The 23,498-nt window shown below is 48.7% G+C and overlaps 1 protein-coding gene across 4 annotated transcripts in view; it reads left to right on the top strand.

Moving 5' to 3' along the window:
- Window positions 1-23,498, top strand: part of LOC128843988 (rap1 GTPase-activating protein 1-like) — a 72,784-nt gene that overhangs the window by 13,951 nt on the left and 35,335 nt on the right. For 3 of the 4 annotated variants that reach the window (XM_054041207.1, XM_054041196.1, XM_054041225.1), the window contains exons 6-14: window positions 289-392; window positions 1,387-1,465; window positions 14,427-14,480; window positions 14,575-14,658; window positions 15,475-15,575; window positions 16,539-16,668; window positions 16,900-17,055; window positions 23,135-23,206; window positions 23,405-23,491. In XM_054041207.1, coding sequence (XP_053897182.1) covers window positions 289-392; window positions 1,387-1,465; window positions 14,427-14,480; window positions 14,575-14,658; window positions 15,475-15,575; window positions 16,539-16,668; window positions 16,900-17,055; window positions 23,135-23,206; window positions 23,405-23,491 — 867 coding nt within the window. The remainder of the gene's footprint in view (window positions 1-288; window positions 393-1,386; window positions 1,466-14,426; window positions 14,481-14,574; window positions 14,659-15,474; window positions 15,576-16,538; window positions 16,669-16,899; window positions 17,056-23,134; window positions 23,207-23,404; window positions 23,492-23,498) is intronic. The other variant, XM_054041215.1, reaches the window with a different exon arrangement.

The raw sequence follows: 23,498 nt of genomic DNA on the forward strand, positions 1-23,498 counted from the left end.
GAGGCCTCTGCTTTTGGTGCTGTGCAGCCCAGGTTCTGTCCTCAAAGGGGACCTGGGAAGGAGGAAGCTATGCTCCAGGAATAGCTATGCTCCAGGAATGTCCTGAAAATCTCTATCATGTTCACAGCCTATCCAGATCAACGTGTGAGCATCAGATGATGAGGATGGTGGGAAAGACACCCAATGGTGAAGGGGTATCTTCTCAGGGACTATGGGAGACTGACAATAGCATAGGTATTATCTGGTGGTACCTTGGGAGAATGAGCTTCTCTGACTTCCTGTTTTTAGGAGCATCAGAACTTTTACTCCAATGACACAACCTTGGGCTACCTGATCCTTTCTGTGAAGTATGAGCAGATTGAGAGGCACGACAACTTGCACCTGCTGCTGAGGTAACAGCACCCAGCATGGAAACACATGTACCATGCTCTGTCTCCCACCTTACCAGGAAGTCTTTCTGTGTGGATTTTGTGACCTAATGTCATTGTCCCAGGGATAGTTGCAGGGAAAGCCCTGACTGGGGAAGCCTCTTTTCCTTCTGGCTCATCTTTGAGCGTTCATATTTCTTTACTCCCAGCTTCTCCCAGCTGTCACCCTCAGGAAGCTGAGGGCTGCAGGGCAGCCAGGAGTGGGGAGGGGTCAGGAAGAAGAGAATTTCTGATGTGTCTGTCCCACTGTAGATACGGAAACAGTGAAAGGATAAGCAGAAATCTTACATAAAAAGGGGGGAATCTAAAAGCCCTCTGAGCTGTACCAGGGAATATTTTCATTGAGCACAGACACACACATAGGAAAGTGCTGGTGGCTAGTTGGAAGAGGGTTCTATGCCCCTTCCTAATGGGACTCTGGCATGCTGTTGGCAGGCCAGCCAAAGCCAGATAGAAGGGAGTTATGCTGCCTGACCTATGAGGATGACCTTAGGGCTAGTGCAGTTAGTTTTGCGTATGGGAGTAATGGTTTTGAATCCCATTGTTGTCCCAAAATATTCCCTTCTGTGTTGAAGCAGCACCTGGATTTCCTTTGCAATATACTTAACTGTTATTAAAGCAAAAAAGGTCTCTAAGGAGTGATGGAGATCCACGTAGCCACCTAACCAGCTCTGTTTTCTTTCAGCTCAATTAATACCAAGCACTGGGCTACAGGAACCCTAAACAGTGTCCATCTTCCCGTGACATTAGGCACTAGTTACATAGACTCTAGCATAGCACATGTACAACCCTTTTGGGATCTAATTAACCCTTTAGTCGCTGGACCAGAATATTATGCAAGAACAATATTCCCTCCATAAGAAGAGGTCTGGAGGTGCGGCAGGAGTTGCCTTAAGCCAGAGATGTTGTTTGCATTTCCCTTTATCATTTGTTCTCTTCTTTTTTTGGTTTGTGGCAGGACTCGAACTGGTACCAAACACGACCTGATCCCCATTTCTTGTCTGAATGAGTTCCCCAATGCAGTCCAGATGGCGAAGGTGAGACCCTAACTGAGTACATTTTCTTTCACACACTCATGGTACAGGAACTCCTCACTTAAAATCGTCCCGGTTAACGTTGTTTCGATGTTAAGTTGCTGATCAATTAGGGAACATGCTCGTTTAAAGTTGTGAAATGCTCCCTTCTAGTCGTTTGGCAGCCGCCAGTTTTGTCCACTGCTTGCAGGAAGAGCAGCCCATTGCAGCTAGCTGGTGGGTGGTTGGACCCAGGGTGGACCAGCAGCCCCCCTATCCGCTCCCCACTCCCCTAAGTTCCCTGTGCAGCAGCTGTCCCTCCCCCCACTGCCATGTGCTGCTCTTGCCCTCTGCCTTGGAGCTGCTCCCAGAGACTTCTGCTTCCTGGCCGGAGGGGGGGAAAGGAGGGCTAATGTCAGGGTGTCTCCTCCTCCCCCCTGCTCCTGCACTCCGCTTACCCCATTTTCCATAGAGCAGGGGGGACACAGATGGATGGAGGGAGCTTCTAGGCAGTAGCTGCCGGTCTCAGGTCTCAGCAAGCTGATTTAATTAACAAGGCAGTGTACTTAAGCCTGCGGTCAGCTACTTAAAAGGGGAAATGTGCATGCTTTCTCTCACACACACGGTGTGTGTCTCTGTCTGCCCTCCCTCCTTTCCTGCTGCCTTGTAGAGTGTTGTGAGAGTTAACCCTTGAGGGCTCAGTCAATTGCTAATTCATTTAGCAGTAAGGTATTCCCTGGGAAATATCCCATCCTCTGACTCCTCCACCGCAACCAAGCTTCACAATCATCATCACTGTGTACCAGTATTAAATTGTTTGTTTAAAACTTATACTCTGTGTGTGTGTGTGTGTGTGTGTGTGTGTATATATATATATATAATATAGTCTTTTGTCTGGTGAAAAAAATTTCCCTGGAATCTAACCCCCTCATTTACATTAATTCTTATGGGGAAATTGGATTCGCTTAACAAATAAATAATAAATAAATACAACTATGACATTGTTGGCATCACTGAAACTTGGTGGGATAATACACATGATTGGAATGTTGGTGTGGATGGGTACAGCTTGCTCAGGAAGGACAGACAGGAAAAAGGGAGGAGGTGTTCCCTTATATATTAAAAATGTACACACTTGGACTGAGGTGGAGATGGACATAGGAGACGGAAGTGTTGAGTGTCTCTGGGTTAGGCTAAAAGGGGTAAAAAACAAGGGTGATGTCATGCTAGGAGTCTACTACAGGCCACCTAACCAGGTGGAAGAGATAGATGAGGCTTTTTTTAAACAACTAACAAAATCATCCAAAGCCCACGATTTGGTGGTGATGGGGGACTTCAACTATCCAAATATACGTTGGGAAAATAACACAGCAGGGCACAGACTATCCAACGAATTCTTGGACTGCATTGCAGACAACTTTTTATTTCAGAAGGTTGAAAAAGCTACTAGGGGGAAGCTGTTCTAGACTTGATTTTAACAAATAGGGAGGAACTCATTGAGAATTTGAATGTAGAAGGTAGCTTAGCTGAAAGTGATCATGAAATCATAGAGTTTGCAATTCTAAGGAAAGGTAGAAGGCAAGGTAGGTATTCCGCTGATTAGGAAAGATAGAAAATGTGGCAAAAGACCACCTTGGCTTAACCACGAGATCTTGCATGATCTAAAAAATAAAAAAGGAGTCATATAAAAAATGGAAACTAGGACAGATTACAAAGGATGAATACACTGCTCTACAGCCAAAATGCTTCTGAAATAAATGTAGTCAAACTTTACTAATTCTAGGTCACTGAGAACGAAAATGATGCTTAAAATTGTTGATTGGCTCTAGTTTTCAAGATATGCTATTGGGTCAGTATATATGACCCTTGACTTGGGAATGGCGGAGGATAAGTGAGTTATAAAGGGAAGGGATCTCAATTTAAACCAGAAATGACTAAAATACATCTTTGACTTGATCTATGAATAAATCTATGACTGGGTTTGGTCAGTACTTGCTTTTTAGGCAAAACAATGAATGATGCAATCTGAAGCTTGTATTGCGTCACACATGATATGAATTGCATCATGTTATTCCTAGAAGTCATGGATGATGCAATCATAACGAAGCTTACATCACTCTGCTGAACAAATTGCCCTAGATCAGCTCTAGAAATCATACAGTGTGGTGCTCTCTTATTTGTCAGTGTTTGATTTTGCAAAGGGACACATTTCTGTTTAGCCAAAGTGAGCAGAGATGCCTCGTACTTGTGTGAACAGTGCAGATAACTTCTGCTATGTTTGTGGTGAAGTGACTTTTGCATCACAAAAGCGCAGTATAACTACTGTGGTTAAGAAAGCCTATCACCTTTATTTTGGCTGCAAAATTGGAGATCAGTACAAGAGGTGGGCCCCACACATATGCTGCAACATTTGTGCAACAAATCTTCACCAGTGGTTGAACAGGAAAAGGAAATCTATGCCTTTTGCAGTGCCAATGATTTGCAGAGAGCCAACAGATCATACCAGCAATTGTTACTTCTGCATGGTGCCTCCAGTTGGGAAAGGTGTATCAAAGAAGAAAAAGTGGACTGTGCATTATCCAAACATTCCATCAGCTATACGCCCAGTACCCCACGGAGAAGGACTGCCGGTTCCTGATGCACTAGAATCATTCTCATTTGAGTCAGACGAGGAAGAGGAAGAGGATGAAACTTCTAGTCCTGAACCATCAATGTCACAGGACCCACATTTTCTCCCATCCTCCTCCTCTGAACCACACCTCATAACACAAGGTGAACTGAATGACCTTGTCAGGGATTTGGAACTACCCAAGAGTAAGGCAGAGCTGTTGGGCTCCAGACTACAGCAGTGGAATCTCCTGGCAGGTGATGTTAGGGTTTCCATGTTCCGTGACCGTCAAAAGGATCTTGTCCCATTCTTCTTCTTGGAAGGTGATCTTGTAGCCTGCAACAACATCGATGGTGTGATGGCAGCCCTCAACATCGTTCATGATCCAGATGAGTGGAGACTGTTCATTGATTCATCTTAAAGCTGTTTTACTGCATAATGGCAATGTTTTGCCATCAATTCCAGTTGGTCATGCAGTCCATATGAAGGAAACCTATGACAACATGAAACAACTTTTGAGGTGCATAAACTATGACCAACATCAGTGGCAGCTTTGTGGTGACTTGAAGGTTGTTGCTCTCTTGCTTGGTCTGCAGACTGGTTACACAAGGTACTGCTGTTTCTTCTTCGAGTGCTTGCTCATATCCATTCCATTAGGTGTGTGCGCGCTGCGTGCACGATCGTCGGAAGATTTTCTACCCTAGCAACACCGGCGGGTCGGCTGTGGAGCCCCCTAGAGTGGCGCCTTCATGGCGCTGAATATATACCCCAGCTGACCCGGCGCCCCCTCAGTTCCTTCTTACCGCCCCTGACGGTCGTTGGAACTGTGGAGCGCTGCTTAGCTGTTCTCCACTCTCCCTAGCTTAGTTTGTTGTATCACAGTGATAGTTATAGTTATAGTTCTAGTGTTTATAGTTAAATAGTTAAATAGTTTAAAAGTTGTTTTAGTTGTTCTAAGTAGTTCAGGGGATTAAGGGGGTCGTCTCCCCCTTTCTCCCCTGGCCGCGGGGCCGGGCTCATGCCCAACGCTCCCGGCTTCAAGCAGTGCGCCTCCTGCGCTAAGCCTATGCCCACGAGCGACCCGCACGACTCCTGTCTGGAGTGCCTGGGAGAGTCCCATCAAACAGATAAGTGCAAGATCTGTAAGGCCTTCAGACCAAGGACCAAGAAGGAGCGGGACTTTCGGCTCCGGCAACTCCTGATGGAGGCGGCACTTAGTCCGGACGCTCCATCTACAAGTCAGGCCCCGGCACCTAGCACCTCGGTGCGCAGTGCCCCGGTGGCACCGGCTATGACGACCACGCGAGTGGCGTCAGACAAGCCTCCCCGGCACCGGACCTCGTCGGCACCGCAAGCAGTGCCTCGGCGCCGGTCATTATCCCCGGGGCATAAAAAAGCCCATAAGACGGGAACATCCGTGCCGAAGACGCCGGCTCCCCCAGTGCCGGGGGTAGAGACGCGTCCGCCGGTGGAGCACCGGAAACAGGTGCCTCCAGCACCGTCGACTCCGGCTCCAAGGCCGTTGAGTCCGGTGCAGATAGCGTCTCCACCGAGACCGGCGGTGATACAGTGCCTCCCGTCGACTCCAGAGACCTTCGCGGCGGCGAGAGACTTAATAGCTCTCACGGAGCCGGCACCGCCTCAACCACCAGCACCGACTGCACCGTTGACTCGCCCGGTCCAGTCGAGGGGGAAACCTGCCTTGATGCGCCCTCCATCGCAAGGGCTGGAACCTCGGCACCGATCCAGGTCCCGAAGCAGGTCCCCACGCCGCTCGCAGTCCCGGCACCGAATATCGCCTCGGCACCGGTCGTACTCGCGGCCAAGATCTTCTTCACGGCACCGCTCTACGTCTCGGCACCGATATGATCATCGGCACCGATCAACGTCGAGACGTAGTTCTCGGCACCGCTACGGTCGACGCTCGACGTCGAGAGGCCGCTCCCGGCACCGGGCATACTCCAGGTCCTCGTCGAGGTCCAGATCCGGCTCCCGGCACCGACGAGGTCATCGGCACCGATCGCGGTCCCGGCACCGTTCGCCGGCACCGCGCAGAGATAGATCATCTCTGGACCGGTACCGTGCGGCACCACAGCACACGGGGATCGTTTCATCTCTCTCGGCACCGCCATGGCCGTCAAGATCGGTGTCTCGCTCCTCGGAGGACCTGTCGAGATCGGCATACCCCCCTCAAGGGCAAGCCGAGGAACGGAACTTGGGCCATTGGCAGGAGTTGGCAGAGGACCACTCCCATGGACCATCTCACTGGTCATTTTGGACCCCGTGGGCGTACCACCAGGAGCAAGGGGCTCCAATACCATCGACCTCTCGCTCGGGTCACTCGGTTAGAAGGGCCCCAGAATCCACCATCTCTCGACCTCCGCCAGGGGGCATGGAGGCTTCCGTGTCCACGCCACCTGACACCATAGACCCGAGTACAGGTGATGCTCCGGCCCAAGAGCAGGGGGATCAGGACCCCCCCTTGGATCCAGTACCACCGGAGGCGTCTTCCTCCTCCTCTCCGGATGAGGCAGTGGCGGGCACTTCATGTACGGGTCCCCCTCCGATAGATCTTCGGGCTCACCAGGATCTCCTGTGTAGGATGGCCCGTAATATGGACCTGCAGGCGGAGGAGATAGTGGAAGTACAGGACCCTATCGTGAACATCCTAGGAGCGGATGCCCCATCGAGGGTGGCGCTACCCCTGATCCGCACGATACAAACCAATGCGGATACGATATGGCAAACTCCTGCCTCTATCCCACCCACAGCGAGAGGGGTGGAAAGGAAGTACTTTGTCCCGTCTAAGGACTACGGGTACTTGTATACCCACCCCCAACCGTGTTCACTGGTGGTGGCATCAGTGAACGCACGAGAGCGCCACGGCCAGCAGGCTGCAGCGCCTAAATCAAAAGAGGCTAAGCGGCTCGATTTGTTTGGCCGTAAGGTTTACTCAGCCGGAGGGCTGCAACTTAGAGCGGCGAACCAACAGGCGCTATTGAGCCGTTACAATTTTAACTCCTGGAACTCTATGGGGAAGTTTAAGGAGTTGATTCCCCAAGAGTCCAGGGAAGAGTTTGGAGCCATGGTAGAGGAGGGTAAGAAGGTGGCTCGGACCTCCTTGCAGGCCTCCTTGGACATAGCAGACTCAGCTGCGAGGACCCTGGCTTCGGGTATCGCTATGCGGAGGATCTCCTGGCTTCAGGTTTCGGGTTTGCCTCCGGAGCTGCAGCAAACCCTACAGGATCTGCCCTTAGAGGGACATGGATTGTTCTCGGACAAGACGGACTCTCGTCTGCAGAGCCTCAAGGACTCGAGAACAATCATGCGCTCCCTGGGGATGCATGTTGTGGGCCCTCAGCGCAGACCATTTAGGCCGCAGCCTCAGCGCTTCTACCCCCCCCCCCCGCCTCGTCAGAGACAGGACTCGACCCGGAGGTGAGGGCGAGGTGGTAGAAGAAGGTGGGCCGGCCCTCAACCCGGCCAGAACCAGGGGCCACCTAGACCACCTTCAGGCCCCAGGCAGAACTTTTGAAGGTGCGGTCGAGGACGGCGCCCCAGTCATCCCCCAGGATCCAGCCCCCTCCTTTCGGGATCGTCTCTCCCACTTCCACCGTGCTTGGTCCCTTATAACTTCGGACCGTTGGGTCCTCCGCACAGTGGAGAGGGGATACACTATCCAGTTTTCTTCTATTCCCCCCTCCCACCCCCCTTCCCCGTCCCTCTTCAGGGACCCTTCTCACGAGCAACTTCTTATACAGGAGGTTTCCATGCTCCTTGCTATGGGGGCCATAGAGGAGGTTCCAGTAGAGTTAAGGGGCAGGGGATTTTATTCCCGTTACTTCCTGATCCCCAAGTCCAAAGGAGGCCTGCGGCCCATCTTGGACTTGCGCGGACTCAACAAATTCGTAGTAAAGTTGAAGTTCCGCATGGTCTCTTTGGGGGCCATTATCCCCTCCCTCGATCCTGGAGACTGGTTCGCCGCCCTCGACATGAAAGACGCATACTTTCACATCTCAATTTACCCACCTCACAGACGCTTCCTGCGATTCATGGTAAACATGGTGCACTACCAATTTGCAGTCCTTCCCTTCGGCCTATCCTCGGCCCCAAGAGTGTTCACGAAATGTATGGCTGTCGTGGCAGCGTACCTTCGTCGGCAAGGGATACAGGTGTTCCCGTACCTAGACGACTGGCTGGTACGCGGTCGCACCAAAGAGCAAGTTCAAGCTCACGTCCACAGAATAGTGCACACATTCAACGAGTTGGGCATCCTACTCAACAAGGACAAATCTACTCTAGAACCTACCCAGAGAATAGATTTCATCGGCGCAGTTCTAGACTCCAGACGTGCACAAGCCATCCTGCCAGACAACCGCTTTGGCACCATCACGAGCCTCATTCAAGGGCTCCAGGCCTTCCCAACTACCACGGTGAGGTCGTGCCTTACCCTGCTGGGTCACATGGCTTCCTGCACGTACGTAACCAGGCATGCCAGACTTCGGCTTCGCCCACTCCAGACCTGGGTGTCATCAATATACCGTCCACATCGGGACAGCCTGAACATGGTGGTCACGGTCCCGAACTCGGTCCTGACCTCCCTCACCTGGTGGCTAGATCACAATGTGGTCTGCGAGGGGATGCCTTTTCACACCCCACAACCCTCTCTGCACCTGGTCACAGACGCTTCATCTCTGGGTTGGGGCGCCCATCTCAACGGACACCATACCCAGGGCCTGTGGACTGCACCCCAGTTAGCCCTGCACATCAATGTTCGGGAGCTGATGGCGGTGCGCCTGGCGTGCCAGGCATTTCTCAATCAACTACGTGGCCGTTGTGTGTTAGTTCTCATCGACAACACCACGGCCATGTTTTACATCAACAAGCAAGGAGGAGCACGTTCGTCAGTTCTATGCCAAGAGGCCATTCGCCTGTGGGACTTCTGCATCGCCCACTCAATCCATCTCACGGCATCGTTCCTCCCTGGAGTCCAGAACACTCTAGCGGACCGACTCAGCAGGTCCTTCCAGACACACGAGTGGTCTATCCGTCCGGACATCATACATTCCATCTTCCGGAGGTGGGGGTTTCCCCAGATAGACCTGTTTGCATCCCGAGACAACAGGAAGTGCCACGTGTTCTGCTCCCTACAAGGTCGAGCTCCGGGCTCCCTCTCGGATGCGTTTCTCCTTCCCTGGAAAGACCACCTGTTTTATGCCTTCCCTCCGTTTCCTCTGGTCCACAAGGTACTGCTCAAATTGCGCAGAGACCAGGCACAGGTAATTCTGATCGCTCCAGCGTGGCCGAGACAACATTGGTACACCACACTGTTGGAACTCTCGGTTCAGACTCCGATCCCGCTTCCGTTATGTCCGGATCTCATCTCTCAGGACCACGGCCGGTTGCGTCACCCCGACCTGCAATCACTCCACCTCACGGCGTGGCTGCTCCATGGTTCACCCAGGCAGAGCAGCAATGCTCGCTCTCTGTCCAACAGATTCTGCTGAGCAGTAGGAAGCCCTCAACACGCACCACGTACCTGGCCAAGTGGAAGCGGTTCTCCTGTTGGTGCGAACAACGAGCCAAGTCCCCGTTGCAGGCACCCATTCCCCTCATTTTGGAATATCTCCTCTCCCTAAAACAGCAGGGGTTGGCGATATCTTCAATTAGAGTTCACCTGGCCGCTATATCGGCCTTTCACCCAGGGGAACTCGCGTCCTCGGTATTCTCTAACCCGATGGTCGTTAGATTCCTCAAGGGCTTAGACCGGATGTACCCACAACAACGTCAGCCCGTCCCGACGTGGGACCTCAACCTGGTTCTCTCCAAGCTCACAGGTCCTCCATTCGAGCCACTGGCCACCTGTTCACTTCTGTACCTATCCTGGAAGACAGCCTTCCTCGTAGCCATCACCTCAGCAAGGCGTGTTTCTGAACTCAGGGCGCTTACATCTGAGCCCCCTTACACAGTTTTTCACAAGGATAAAGTGCAGCTTCGTCCACATCCTGCCTTTCTCCCTAAGGTGGTTTCTCCTTTTCATATCAACCAGGATATATTTCTCCCGGTCTTTCATCCTAAACCACATGCCACTCGCCAGGATCAACGTTTGCATTCCCTGGACGTACGTAGGGCCCTGGCCTTCTATATTGACCGCACAAAGCACTTTAGAAAGACGACGCAACTCTTCGTTGCAGTGGCCGACCGAATGAAAGGCTCACCGGTCTCCTCACAACGCCTATCCTCCTGGATTACGTCTTGCATCCGGACTTGCTATGACCTGGCAGGTGTCTCAGCACCGCACCTCACCGCTCACTCCACGAGGGCCCAAGCTTCCTCGACTGCTTTCCTGGCACATGTTCCGATCCAGGACATTTGTAGAGCGGCGGTTTGGTCATCAGTCCACACATTTGCAGCTCACTATGCACTAGTGCAGCAGTCCAGAGACGATGCTGCTTTCGGATCAGCGGTTTTGCACACAGCAATGTCTCACTCCGACCCCACCACCTAAGTTGGGCTTGGGAGTCACCTAATGGAATGGATATGAGCAAGCACTCGAAGAAGAAAAGACGGTTACTCACCGTTGTAACTGTTGTTCTTCGAGATGTGTTGCTCATATCCATTCCAAACCCGCCCCCCGTCCCCACTGTCGGAGTAGCCGGCAAGAAGGAACTGAGGGGGCGCCGGGTCGGCTGGGGTATATATTCAGCGCCATGAAGGCGCCACTCTAGGGGGCTCCACAGCCGACCCGCCGGTGTTGCTAGGGTAGAAAATCTTCCGACGATCGTGCACGCAGCGCGCACACACCTAATGGAATGGATATGAGCAACACATCTCGAAGAACAACAGTTACAACGGTGAGTAACCGTCTTTTTCTCTGCAAATGGGATAGTCATGCAAGAGATTCCCACTACATCAAGAAAGATTGGCCACTCCGACAGTCATTGGAGCCTGGGAGGAAAAGTGTTCAGCATCCACCACTTGTTGAATCAAGAAAGATTTTGTTACCACGCTTACACATCAAGCTGGGTCTGATGAAGAACTTTGTCAAAGCTATTGACAAAACACAAGCAGCTTTCAAGTACCTCTGTGGAAAATTTCCAAGGTTAAGTGAAGCTAAGATAAAGGAAGGTGTCTTTGTTGGTCCTCAGATTCGTGAACTTCTTCGAGATGATGTATTTGACCATGCACTGCATGGCAAGGAAAAGACGGCATGGAAAGCCTTCCAGTTAGTGGCAATACATTTTCTCTGAAACAACAAAGCAGACAACTACAAGTTGTTGGTGGAAAACCTCCTCAAGGCATACAAAAGCCTTGGTTGCAACATGTCACTAAAGATACATTTTTTGCACTCTCATCTAGATTTTTTTTCCACCGAACTGCGGAGCAGTGAGCGACGAGCACAGCAAGCGATTTCACCAGGACATTGCAACAATGGAGAAACGCTATCAGGGCAAATGGAGCCCATCAATGCTTGCAGACTATTGCTGGACAGTGACAAGAGATGCTCCATTTAATGAATACAAGAGACAAGCCAAGAAGCGCCGAGTAGATACTGAATAGGACTAAACTATGTACATAATAGTTTTTTGCCTTTTGTTTCATAATAAATTTGATTTATATAACCCTTTTGCTGATTTTTAAAGTGTTACATAAACAGGACAGGTGAAATATTATCATGTAAAGCAACCAGAAACACATGAAAAGACCTAGGTTTACAATTTATGATTAAAACTCTACTATCTACACAATATACATAGACATAAAATGTAAAAACTTAAATATCTTAGAAACAGTAGCCAATCAGTTGTTTTAATTGTCATATTTGAATTCAGCACATCAAAATACATAATAAATAGCACATTTTATCTCTGAAGCAGACGACTTCTCAAAAATTGTAGACCAGTGGTAGGCAAACAACACAGGAATGCAGGGGCAAGATTAGAAAGGCAAAGGCACAAAATGAGCTCAAACTAGCTGCAGGAATAAAGGGAAACAAGAAGACTTTTTATCAATACACTAGAAGCAAGAGGAATACCAAAGATAGGGTAGGCCCACTGCTCAGTGAAGAGGGAGAAACAGTAACAGGAAACTTGGAAATGGCAGAGATGCTTAATGACTTCTTTGTTTCGGTCTTCATCGAGAAGTCTGAAGGAATGCCTAACATAGTGAATGCTAATGGGAAGGGGGTAGGTTTAGCAGATAAAATAAAAAAAAAAAAGAAGTTAAAAATCACTTAGAAAAATTAGATGCCTGCAAGTCACCAGGGCCTGATGAAATGCATCCTGGAATACTCAAGGAGTTAATAGAGGAGGTATCGGAGCCTCTAGCTATTATCGTTGGAAAATCATGGGAGACGGGAGAGATTCCAGAAGACTGGAAAAGGGCAAATGTAGTGCCCATCTATAAAAAGGGAAATAAAAACAACCCAGGAAACTACAGACCAGTTAGTATAACTTCTGTGCTAGGGAAGATAATGGAGCAAGTAATTAAGGAAATCATCTGCAAACACTTGGAAGGTGGTAAGGTGATAGGGAATAGCCAGCATGGATTTGTAAAGAACAAATCGTGTCAAACCAATCTGATAGCTTTCTTTGATAGGATAACGAGTCTTGTGGATAAGGGAGAAGCTGTGGATGTGGTATACCTAGACTTTAGTAAGGCATTTGATACCGTCTCACATGATATTCTTATCGATAAACTAGGCAAATACAACTTAGATGGGGCTACTATAAGGTGGGTGCATAACTGGCTGGATAACCGTACTCAGAGAGTTGTTATTAATGGTTCCCAATCCTGCTGGAAAGGCATAACAAGTGGGTTCCGCAGGGGTCTGTTTTGGGACTGGCTCTGTTCAATATCTTCATTAACGACTTAGATATTGGCATAGAAAGTACGCTTATTAAGTTTGCGGATGATACCAAACTGGGAGGGATTGCAACTGCTTTGGAGGACAGGGTCATAATTCAAAATGATCTGGACAAATTGGAGAAATGGTCTGAGTTAAACAAAATGAAGTTTAACAAAGACCAATGCAACGTGCTCCACTTAGGAAGGAAAAATCAGTTTCACACATACAGAATGGGAAGAGACTGTCTAGGAAGGAGTACGGCAGAAAGGGATCTAGGGGTTATAGTGGACCACAAGCTAAATATGAGTCAACAGTGTGATGCTGTTGCAAAAAAAGCAAACGTGATTCTGGGATGTATTAACAGGTGTGTTGTGAGCAAGACACGAGAAGTCATTCTTCCGCTCTACTCTGCGCTGGTTAGGCCTCAACAGGAGTATTGTGTCCAGTTCTGGACACCACATTTCAAGAAAGATGTGGAGAAATTGGAGAGGGTCCAGAGAAGAGCAACAAGAATGATTAAAGGTCTTGAGAACATGACCTATGAAGAAAGGCTGAAAGAATTGGGTTTGTTTATTTTGGAAAAGAGAAGACTGATAGGGGACATGATAGCAGTTTTCAGGTATCTAAAAGGGTGTCATAAGGAGGAGGGAGAAAACTTGTTCACCTTAGTCTCTAAGGATAGAACAAGAAGCAACGAGCTTAAACTGCAGCAAGGGAGGTTTAGGTTGGACATTAGGAAAAACTTCCTGTCAGGGTGGTTAAACACTGGAATAAATTGCCTAAGGAGGTTGTGGAATCTCCATCTCTGGAGATATTTAAGAGTAGGTTAGATAAATGTCTATCAGGGATGGTCTAGACAGTATTTGGTCCTGCCATGAGGGCAGGGGACTGGACTCGATGACCTCGAGGTCCCTTCCAGTCTTAGAATCTATGAATCTATGAAACATCGTTTTGCTTAAAGTCGCATTTTTCAGGAACATAACTACAACGTTAAGTGAGGAGTTCCTGTATGTCTACACTGCAATCAGAATGCAGCATCTGTAGACATATCCGAACAGGCTTTGATCTAACTAGATTGAATAACAATAGCAGTGAAGCCACAGGCTATCCAAGCCCACCTGGAACCTACATATTTGAGTGGCTAGCCTGTGCTGCCACAACTTCATTGCTGTTATATGATCTAGACAGATCACAGCTAGCTCGGGTATGTCTAGAGAAGCTGCCATCACACTTCTGATTGCAGTGTAGACATACCCTTTGTCTAGCTCTGCTTAACTCTCACTCTTCAGTTTCCTTTCTTACTTCTCTCTCACCATTCTTTTCCCTTCTTCTTCTCCAGTCTTTTGGCCCTTTCTCATGTATCTTTTCTCCTCACTTTGCTTTAGATTTTCTTACCAAGAGACTCCTGCCAGATGATTATAAAGCCCACCTCACCCTCCTGCCTGTAGCGAGTCAGGGTAGGAAGGGGAGTCACAGCTCACAACAGTGGCAATCAATCACCACTTTTCCTTCTTTCTCTCTCTCGGCAGCTGCTGTGTGAGGACGTGAATGTTGACCGATTCTTCCCTGTCCTCTACCCCAAGGTATGTTTACAGTAGCTTCCCACCTGCCTGTCCCTCTGATGACAGGGGCTGCTGGTGGGATGTGACCGAGACTTTATGCTTTCCGCCCTCCCAGGCTTCCCAGCTCATTGTTGCCTTTGATGAACACGTCATAAGCAATAACTTCAAATTTGGGGTCATCTACCAGAAAGCTGGGCAGGTGAGCTCTCTGCACTCCACAACCAAGCACCCTCAGGCCCAAACACACCAGGTCACATTTCTCAACCCCAACCCTATAGAAGGCAATTTAAGCCAACCTGGGGTCAAGGATTTTTTTTCATTCCCTGTCACTCTTGAGTCTTGGGGTCTTCTCTCCTCACATCACCCTGTCAATGAGGCCAAACCTAGTGCCTTCCTCTGGATCCAAGGGTTCATGCCCTGCAATTTTAGCCCTAGATAATTCTAGTTTCTCTTTGCTGTTTATGAGCCCCAGTCCCACTCTAGTGAGAACAGCTCCTAGTGGTACCAAGTACTGGTACTATGTATCATTTTCTGTCCTAATGTCTCCTCTCCTTGCTGCAACATTAGTGCACCTCAACTGGGAGACTGTGCCCCCTGCAGGCATTGGCCTTCTCTGTCATATTGGTTCTGGGGACCCCTCGGTGCTGTCTTGAGATCTTCTTCCTTGTGGACCCAAGGAAGCCCTCTGAGTCCTAGAGATTTCTCTCCCCTCTGTATTGTCCACAGGGAGAGAACCCCCTGTTGGCACCAGAGTGAGATTCGCATTCTCCAAGTTCTCAGTGCTGGAGGACAGACCTTGTTTTATTTCAAGGAAAAGGAGACCATTTTCCATTATATATAGGGGGATAGGGCTCTGGACCCCACTGAGGTGAGAGGATGTAGACTGTGTGTGTGAGAAGGGAAGTGAGTCTTCCCCATATCATTTTTTCTCTTTTCCTTCTCTCCAGATCCCAGGAGAGGTGAGAGTGTGTATGGGGAATAATCTCTGCTTATCATCTCTCCTCTCCCCTTTTAGACCACAGAGGAAGAAGTCTTCAGTAACACTGAAGAGAGTCTGGCCTTCTTGGAGTTCCTGGAGTTCCTTGGAGACAGGATCCAGCTGCAGGATTTCCGTGGGTAAGCAGGGGACAACATGGGAGTGACCAGTCAGCACAGCATGGGGGCTGCAGTCAGACACAATTAAGGTACGAAGCACAGTCTTGGGGAGCCTAAAGTAGACCCATGTGTCTTCAGCTCCAAAAAATCACAAAGCAGGTCTCCTTCTGCTGGCAGGCCCATATCCTCTTTGTGGGTCCATCTGTTAGAGGGCCACATCCCTGACACTACATTATGGGTTGGATTTTCAAAAGAACTCAGCCCCCATTTAGGCTAAACAGAGCTCCAGCTGTGCATCCTGTGGGGAATTCCCAGAAAGGCTTGGCCTATCGTTTCCCCTGGGATCGTATTGGAGTTCCATTCCCTGCTGGTGCTGTGCATTTACATATCTCAGTATCCAGTCTGGTTTGCCAGCTCTGGCTCTCTCCAATAGGCAGTGTTTGGGGTTGTGTCTCATGACTGGGAGCTGGGCTGAATGGTTGTGGATATCTCATGGGAGATTCTCAGGACTCTTTCCTGGGATGCTTTTCTCCCAAATGTTAAGCTGTGTGACTGACAGCAACTGGGACTGGCCCACAAGGATCAACAGAGAATGACAGAACATTGACCATATCCACACTATCCTGTGCTGCTTTGAGGTGCTAATGGGCATTGATAAGCCTTGGTCCTTACCATCTGCTTCTGTGTGGTACCCTGTGCTCTCCACATTTCTCAACTGGAGATGTTTCCCCTGAGAGTGGCAGAGATGATTGCTCCTCCAAAGCCGCCTGGTTTGGCAAGAATAGATGCCTCTCTAGTTCTCAGTGGAGAGAGGATGATGCCAATAGGAATTTCGTACAGCTGTAGTCTAGCTACTGCATTGATTTTTGGAGTGCATGGTGCCGTTCAACCACTGAGCTCTTAAACCTGTCTCTGATGACAACCTTGAATAGCATTACTGGTGTCTACTTCCTTCCCCGCACCACATGGTACCAATGCATTCAGGTTCCGAGGAGGCTTGGATGTCATGAGGGGTCAAACTGGCACCGAATCAGTCTATACCAATTTCCGGGGCAAGGAGATCATGTTCCATGTATCTACGAAGCTGCCATTCACAGAGGGAGATGCCCAGCAGGTACCATAAGGGGAGGCACCAAGTGATTCAGGAGGATGGGAGAGTGAACTGGTGGATGGGGCAAGGGACTGGGTGTGTGTTGGAGTAGGCAGTGGCTAGGGATGGGTGTAGATTAGTGGCTGGGGTTGGGTTTCCAGCTGGGGGTGTGGGTTGGGAGTGCCGGATGGGTTGGTGGCTGGGGAAGGAATCTCCCCTCTTACTGGTTTCTCTCATTTCATTTGCTCCCTCCAGCTGCAGCGGAAGCGTCACATTGGGAACGACATTGTGGCCATTGTCTTCCAGGATGAAAACACTCCCTTTGTCCCTGACATGATAGCATCTAATTTCCTGCATGCCTATGTGGTGGTACAGCTCGCTCATGGTGCCATTGGGGAGACCCTCTACAAGGTAAACACAGCCAATGGGCCCCCTGTTTGGTCAGGGATCCCCTTGCTGGTAGTTCGTTCAAACTTCTGCCCCTTGCCTGGAGTGCAAGACCCTTCCTCCAGCTTTTGGGGAGGCAGGAATTCACCTAAACATCATTCCAACTGCTTTATCAATAACAGTCACCATGCACACAGTCCCAGGGCCCCACATCAGCGATCCGGGCAGGGACGGATTTCCAATTAGGCACAGTAGGCATTCTAGGGGTGTACAGGGAGGGTTGCCAAGTATGTGATCTTCTAGCCCAATTGGGCTATTTTTAGTTGTCTGTTGCCAGGGATTTTTAGCAGTTGCGAGTTGTGGTATTTTGGCCTATTTTACTGCCCTACTGCTGCTGGCCGAATTGCTCCGGAGTTCTTGGGAGCCTCCAGATCTGCCCCGTCCCGTGATGAGACACCCCACAAGCCGCTTGTCTCACATCGTGCCCCATCTCCTTAGGTGACGTTTGCAGCATGTGCAGTATTCTTTTCCAAGGGAGGCAGAATTTGTTTTCTGCAGAAAATGTGCTGCAGTTCTGCCTTTCTTCCACCAGAGGCCGCTGTGGCACCAGAACAGCCTGAGCTGGCTGAGGCTGACTGGTCAGGTGGGCAGCAGCAAACACCTAGCAGGCGGGTGTCATTTTTTCCTCAAGTGAAAAGTGACAGGCACAGCAGCCTTCTTGGAGCCAGGTTAGGAGGCAGAGCAGGCCACACAGGGCTGCTGGGGGCTCACGGGGCCACATGGGGATGTGGGAGGGAGGCTCCAGGCAGGGCCACATAAGGAGACAGGGGGGGCACTGAAGATGCTGTGCCTAGGGGTGTGTAAGGTGTAAATCCAGCCCTGGATCCAGGGCCACCACTCTGGGCTCTGGCTGACCGTCAGATTTGCACAAGGCAGGCTCACAGTGGCCACGTTCTCAGGCTGCTTCCTGCCCCGCAGTCAAGCTCATGCTCTTGGCCTGCACAGCCATTGCATGTACAGCCCATACAGTTCCTTCTCCAATCTTTTATATTTGGTACCGGTGCAACTGCTGCTGGAATACTGTGTCTAGTGCTAGTGCCTACAGTTCACAAAGGCTGTTGATAAACTGGAGAGGGCTCAGAGAAGAGCCATGAGAATAGTCAAAGGATTGGAAAACCTGCTTTATAGTGATGGACTGAGCTCCTCAATTCTATTTAGTATAACAGAGAGAAGGTTAAGGGGTGATTTGATCACATTCTATAGGTACCTACATGAGGAATGGCAATTCAGTTAGAGAGTTCTTCAGTCTAGCAGAGAAAGGTCTAACGAGATCCAATGCCTAGAAGATAAAGCCAGACAAATTCATATTGGAAATAAGATGCAAATGTTGAAAAATTATGGTAATTAACCATTGGAAGAACTTACCAGAATTGTTGTGGATTCTCCATCACTGACAATTTTTGAAAAAACATCCAATATTGATTTAACAAGATATGCACTAGTCCGGGGATCTCAAACTCAAATTACCACGAGGGCCATATGAGGACTAGTACATTGGACCGAGGGCCGCATCACTGAAACCTTTTCATACAACGATACAAAAGTATAGTAAAAATGAAGAGTAATATAGTATGCTATTAAAAGTCAATGTATTAACTTTTTAAAAACTGTAATGCGAAAAGTCAGTGCTAATTTAGACAGTCATTTCATTTTTGGCCACTTAGCTAGCAGCGTTTTGCATCAACAAAAGCATCAATATTAGGTTTGATATCCTGAGACAAAACCAGTCTCAGTGTTGTTTGCAAATTGTACCACATTCCATACAAAAAAATACACTAAGAGACTGTAAAGACTGCACAGTTAAGCACACGTGCCAAAATTAGAGTTGCACACACAACTTTTTCTCTGCACCTTTGAGACTGTGTTATCATGTAATCTTTTAATTACAGGGTCACGTACTGTTTCTCATATAATATATATCTTTTTTCAACACCCTTAAATTGTATAGCATCTTACAGTGATTTTTCTGCTGACTTTTATTGCGTTGTCACAGTAGCCCAATATATGCTTACTAGCAAAGGACTTGCCACTTAGCCACTCAAGTTTAAGGTAAGTATGAGTGAGGGTGGGCAAATGTGTGTTGTGATGGAAAGCTGTGTTGATTTGTGCCTGGGTTGTGTTGTGCTGGGAGATTTTGGTTCATTTGTGTTGGTGGCAAATAAGGGATGTGTACTGGGGTGAAGGGCTATCTGTATGTTGGTTGTGTTGTTGTGTAGGTGGTTGTCTTGATATGTGAGGTGACAGCTAGGCACAAGGGGGTGGCAGTCGGGCCAAGTAATCCACCATCTGTGAAGTTTCCCTCATACAACCAATGAAACTGTAGCATGCAAATTAGCTATTGAGTATGGGTGGTGATTGGTTGAGTTATCACGGATATCACAATGGTCTAGTACTCCAATTGTCAAGTAAAATAGCTGAGAACTTCAAAATTGGTTGGTAACAGACTGCAAAACCCCCACTACACCCCTTCCATGAGGCCCCCCCCACCCCGCCTCTTCCCATCCCTTCCCCACCCCCATTCCAACCCCTTCCCCAACGTCCCTGTCCCAGCTCCTCCCCCTCCCTGCCCCTATTCCAACCCCTTCCCCAAATCCCCGCGCCAGCCTCCTCTCCTGAGTGCGCCGCGTCCCTGCTCCTCCCCCCTCCCTCCTGGAAAGTTCTACGCGCTACCAAACAGCTGTCAGCGGGAAGCACTGGGAGGTAAGCGGAGGAGCTGTCAGCAGTGCGCTGGGAGGTAAGCGGAGGAGCTGTCAGTGGTACGCTGTGGGAGGAGGAGGGGGTGGGGGGGAGGTGAGCTTGGCTGCCGGTGGGTGCAGAGCACCCACTAATTTTTCCCCATGGGTGCTCCAGCCTCAGCACCTATGGCGGGCCGCAGGAAATAACATGCCGCATGTTTGAGAACCCTGCACTAGTCCAAACAGGAATTATTACAGAGAAGCTCTGTGGCCTGTGTTATGTAGGTCAGACTAGATTATCACAGATCGCAATCTCTTCTATGAATCCCAGGAGAGTTGGCAGAAGGAAGTAGGGAGAGGATTTGGCTATCTAGCCAACCATGGCTCTGTGGGTGGACAGGCTGACTTCTCCTGTTTGCTCATCTCCCACCAGCCAGAGGGAAGGGCAGCCTTCACAGCACTGCTGCTCACTGTGGAGTGAGACTCCCCATTTGCTCCCCCAGTTCATTTTAGGGGCCACAGAAATTCACTGTGGGCCCTTATCAAAGTGAAAGCAGGGGTGGCATCTGCTGTGTCTCTTAGTCCATCCCTGCTGTTGAACCCTCCTTGCACAGTCTCTGGTGGGATTGTTCTTACTCCAGGCCATTGCCCAGGAGCCACTGCAGAATCATTCCCTATAGGCTACGGTACATTTCCATTGGACCTTTCACCACTTCTCCTGGGAGATTATTCTGCAGCATAATAGATTTCACTATGGGCAGGTTTTTCTGTCAATGCTTTCCCTACCTTAGGTCCACATTTGGGCACTGATACTATGTGCTTAATGTTAGACAATCATATTTGAAAATTTTGACCATAGTACTTGGTTATTTTAATCTTTCCTCAGAGTCAAGAAATCATAGAATATCAGTGTTGGAAGGGACCTCAGGAGGTCATCTAGTCCAACCCCCTGCTCAGAGCAGGACCAATCTCCAGACAGATTTTTGCCCCAGATCCCTAAATGACCCCCTCAGGGATTGAGCTCACAACCCTGGGTTTAGCAGGTCAATGCTCAAACCTCCTCCCAAGGTAATGCAAGATTTTAACTAGCCAGGTCTCCAGTGGGAGATGGTCTTATGGCTTAGGGAACTAGCCTGGGACAAGAGAGATCAGGCATTGAAGGGTGTGCCTATCCTCTGTTGCCCCCTTCTGGCCAAGCATGGCTCAGGGGGTCCGGCTCCATTTCCCCTCTTGGACTCCTTAAAACTCCACACAAGCTTTTCTTTTCCAGTAATACCCTGGTTTATTCTCATAAACTGTTCCAGTCAAAATAAAGTCCCCAGAGTCCAAATTTTATCCGCTCCAGCTCCCAGCATTAAACCAAATATAGAGCCTTAGCAAGCTTCTCCTCCAGCTCACCTTTTTTCCCAATTAGTCATTTTACCAGACCTCCCCTGCTGGTTTTTCCCTTGTTCTGAGGGAAGAGACAATATATACAGTCTTCTTCCCAGAGCTTGTCCAGATTAGCTGGGAGAGACCTGTCCCAGGCTTTTAAAGAAACAATAGCCTGGATTTCCCCCCAGGCCTTAACTGTTCTCCTGGGACCATCCTCCTCTCTCCCAACACCAACTTTGCCTTCTCTAGATCTTCATTTACTCTAAAAAGTCTCAGGAGTTAAGGGACATGAAAAAGAATAGGTGTTGATTGACCACTAGTCCTTATAATCCTTAAGGAGACAGACACCCTGCTATGTCTGTGTGTAATCCCTGGCTCTGCCACAGATTTCCTTTGTGATCTTGGGTGAGTCACTGCTGAATGTGTCTCCTTCAGTTCTCCATCTGTAATGGGAATAAGAATAATGCTGCTCTATATTTCAAGAATACATTAATTTAATGATTGTAAGGTACTCAGCTAATGTAATGCAGGCTGTGTGTGTGTGTGTGTGTGTGTGTGTGTGTGTGTGTGTGTGTGTGTGTGTGTAAGAAAAATGCTATATAAACTGGGTATATATTACGGTAGAACTATGTTAGAAACTAATTGGGGATTGAGGAATTGATTACATTGAATATCTCAATACTGCAGCAGATACAGTGCATAAATTTCAGTCTGGTGCACTGCATCACTTTCTTTTTGTCCTTCAAACCACAGTAAAGTGATTTCCATTGCATTGAAGGCATCAGGATGTGAAGGGATGTTGACTTGTTCTTCATCGACATCACTTTTGTTACATAATATTATTTTCCCCTTATCAGGGAAAATTATTTGGATAAATGGTTGTTCAGAAGACTGGATTCATAAAATTGATGTTCTTCTGTGGTATAATAATATATTATTTGGATATACACTTGGGACTTAGCTGGCATAGAACCGTCTGCTGACTACACTACAGATTACATGCTGTGGAGAAGTATTGCCTTTGATTTATTTGAAATGTATTTACCCTTAATTAAATCAGGTGCCCCTTAGTTTTGTATTATGGGACTGATTCACATCACCGGATGTTTTCAGGGTCCATGACTTCTGTTTCCGGTCTTATACAGGAACTCCTCATTTAAAGTCGTCCTGGTTAACCTTTCAATGTTAAGTTGCTGATCAGTTAGGGAATATGCTCCTTTAAAGTTGTGAAATGCTCCCTTCTAGTCATTTGGCAGCCGCCTGTTTTGTCCACTGCTTGCAGGAAGAGCAGCCCGTTGCAGCTAGCTCGGGAGGCTAATGTCAGGGTGTCTCCCCCTCCCCCCTGCTCCTGAACCCCGCTTACCCCATCTTCCATAGAGCAGGGGGGGGACAGACGGATGGAGGGAGCTTCTAGGCAGTAGCTGCGGGTCTCAGCAAGCTGATTTAATTAACAAGGCAGTGTACTTAAGCCTGGGTCAGCTACTTAAAGGGGAAATGTGTATTCTGTCTCTCACACACAGGGTGTGTGTCTCTGTCTGCCCTCCCTCCTTTCCTGCTGCCTTGTAGAGTGTTGTGAGAGTTAACCCTTGAGGGCTCAGTCAATTGCTAGTTCATTTAGCAGTAAGGCATTCCCTCTGACTCCTCCACCGCAACCAAGCTTCACAATCATCATCACTGTGTACCAGTATTAAATTGTTTGTTTAAAACTCTGTGCGTGTGTGTGTGTGTGTGTGTGTGTGTGTGTGTGTGTGTGTGTGTAAAATATAGTCTTTTGTCTGGTGAAAAAAATTTCCCTGGAACCTAACCCCCTCATTTACATTAATTCTTATGGGGAAATTGGATTTGCTTAACATCGTTTCGCTTAAAGTCGCATTTTTAAGGAACATAACTACAATGTTAAGTGAGGAGTTCCTGTACAAGCTCATCGCTGTGAGAGGATGTGACATTCTGGTTCTTGTTATGATGTAGAAGTGGTTTCTTCTGTATTGTTTCAGGTTTCAGTAACAGCTCGAGATGACGTCCCCTTCTTTGGACCCCCTCTCCCAAATCCAGCCATATTTAAAAAGGTTTGTGTCTCTGATGAGTCCTGTAAGCAAGCGATGCAGGGATTAGTTGTGTGATTTACACACTCCTTCACCTGTAGGTTGCTGTTTCCAATCTGGCTTCAGGATGGGGCTGGATAACCCTGGGGGGTTAAGGAAATGTATATCCAGAACCTTTCCTAGGTTACCATTTCCAATCTAGACTTCCTTTTTTTCCCACAGGGTCCAGAGTTTCGTGAATTCCTCTTGGCTAAGCTAATTAATGCTGAGTACAGCTGCTACCAGGCTGAAAAGTTTGCCAAACTAGAGGTGGGTC

The sequence above is a fragment of the Malaclemys terrapin genome, chromosome 1 (assembly GCF_027887155.1).
Source record: "Malaclemys terrapin pileata isolate rMalTer1 chromosome 1, rMalTer1.hap1, whole genome shotgun sequence".
In the NCBI taxonomy this organism is placed as follows: Eukaryota; Metazoa; Chordata; order Testudines; family Emydidae; genus Malaclemys; species Malaclemys terrapin.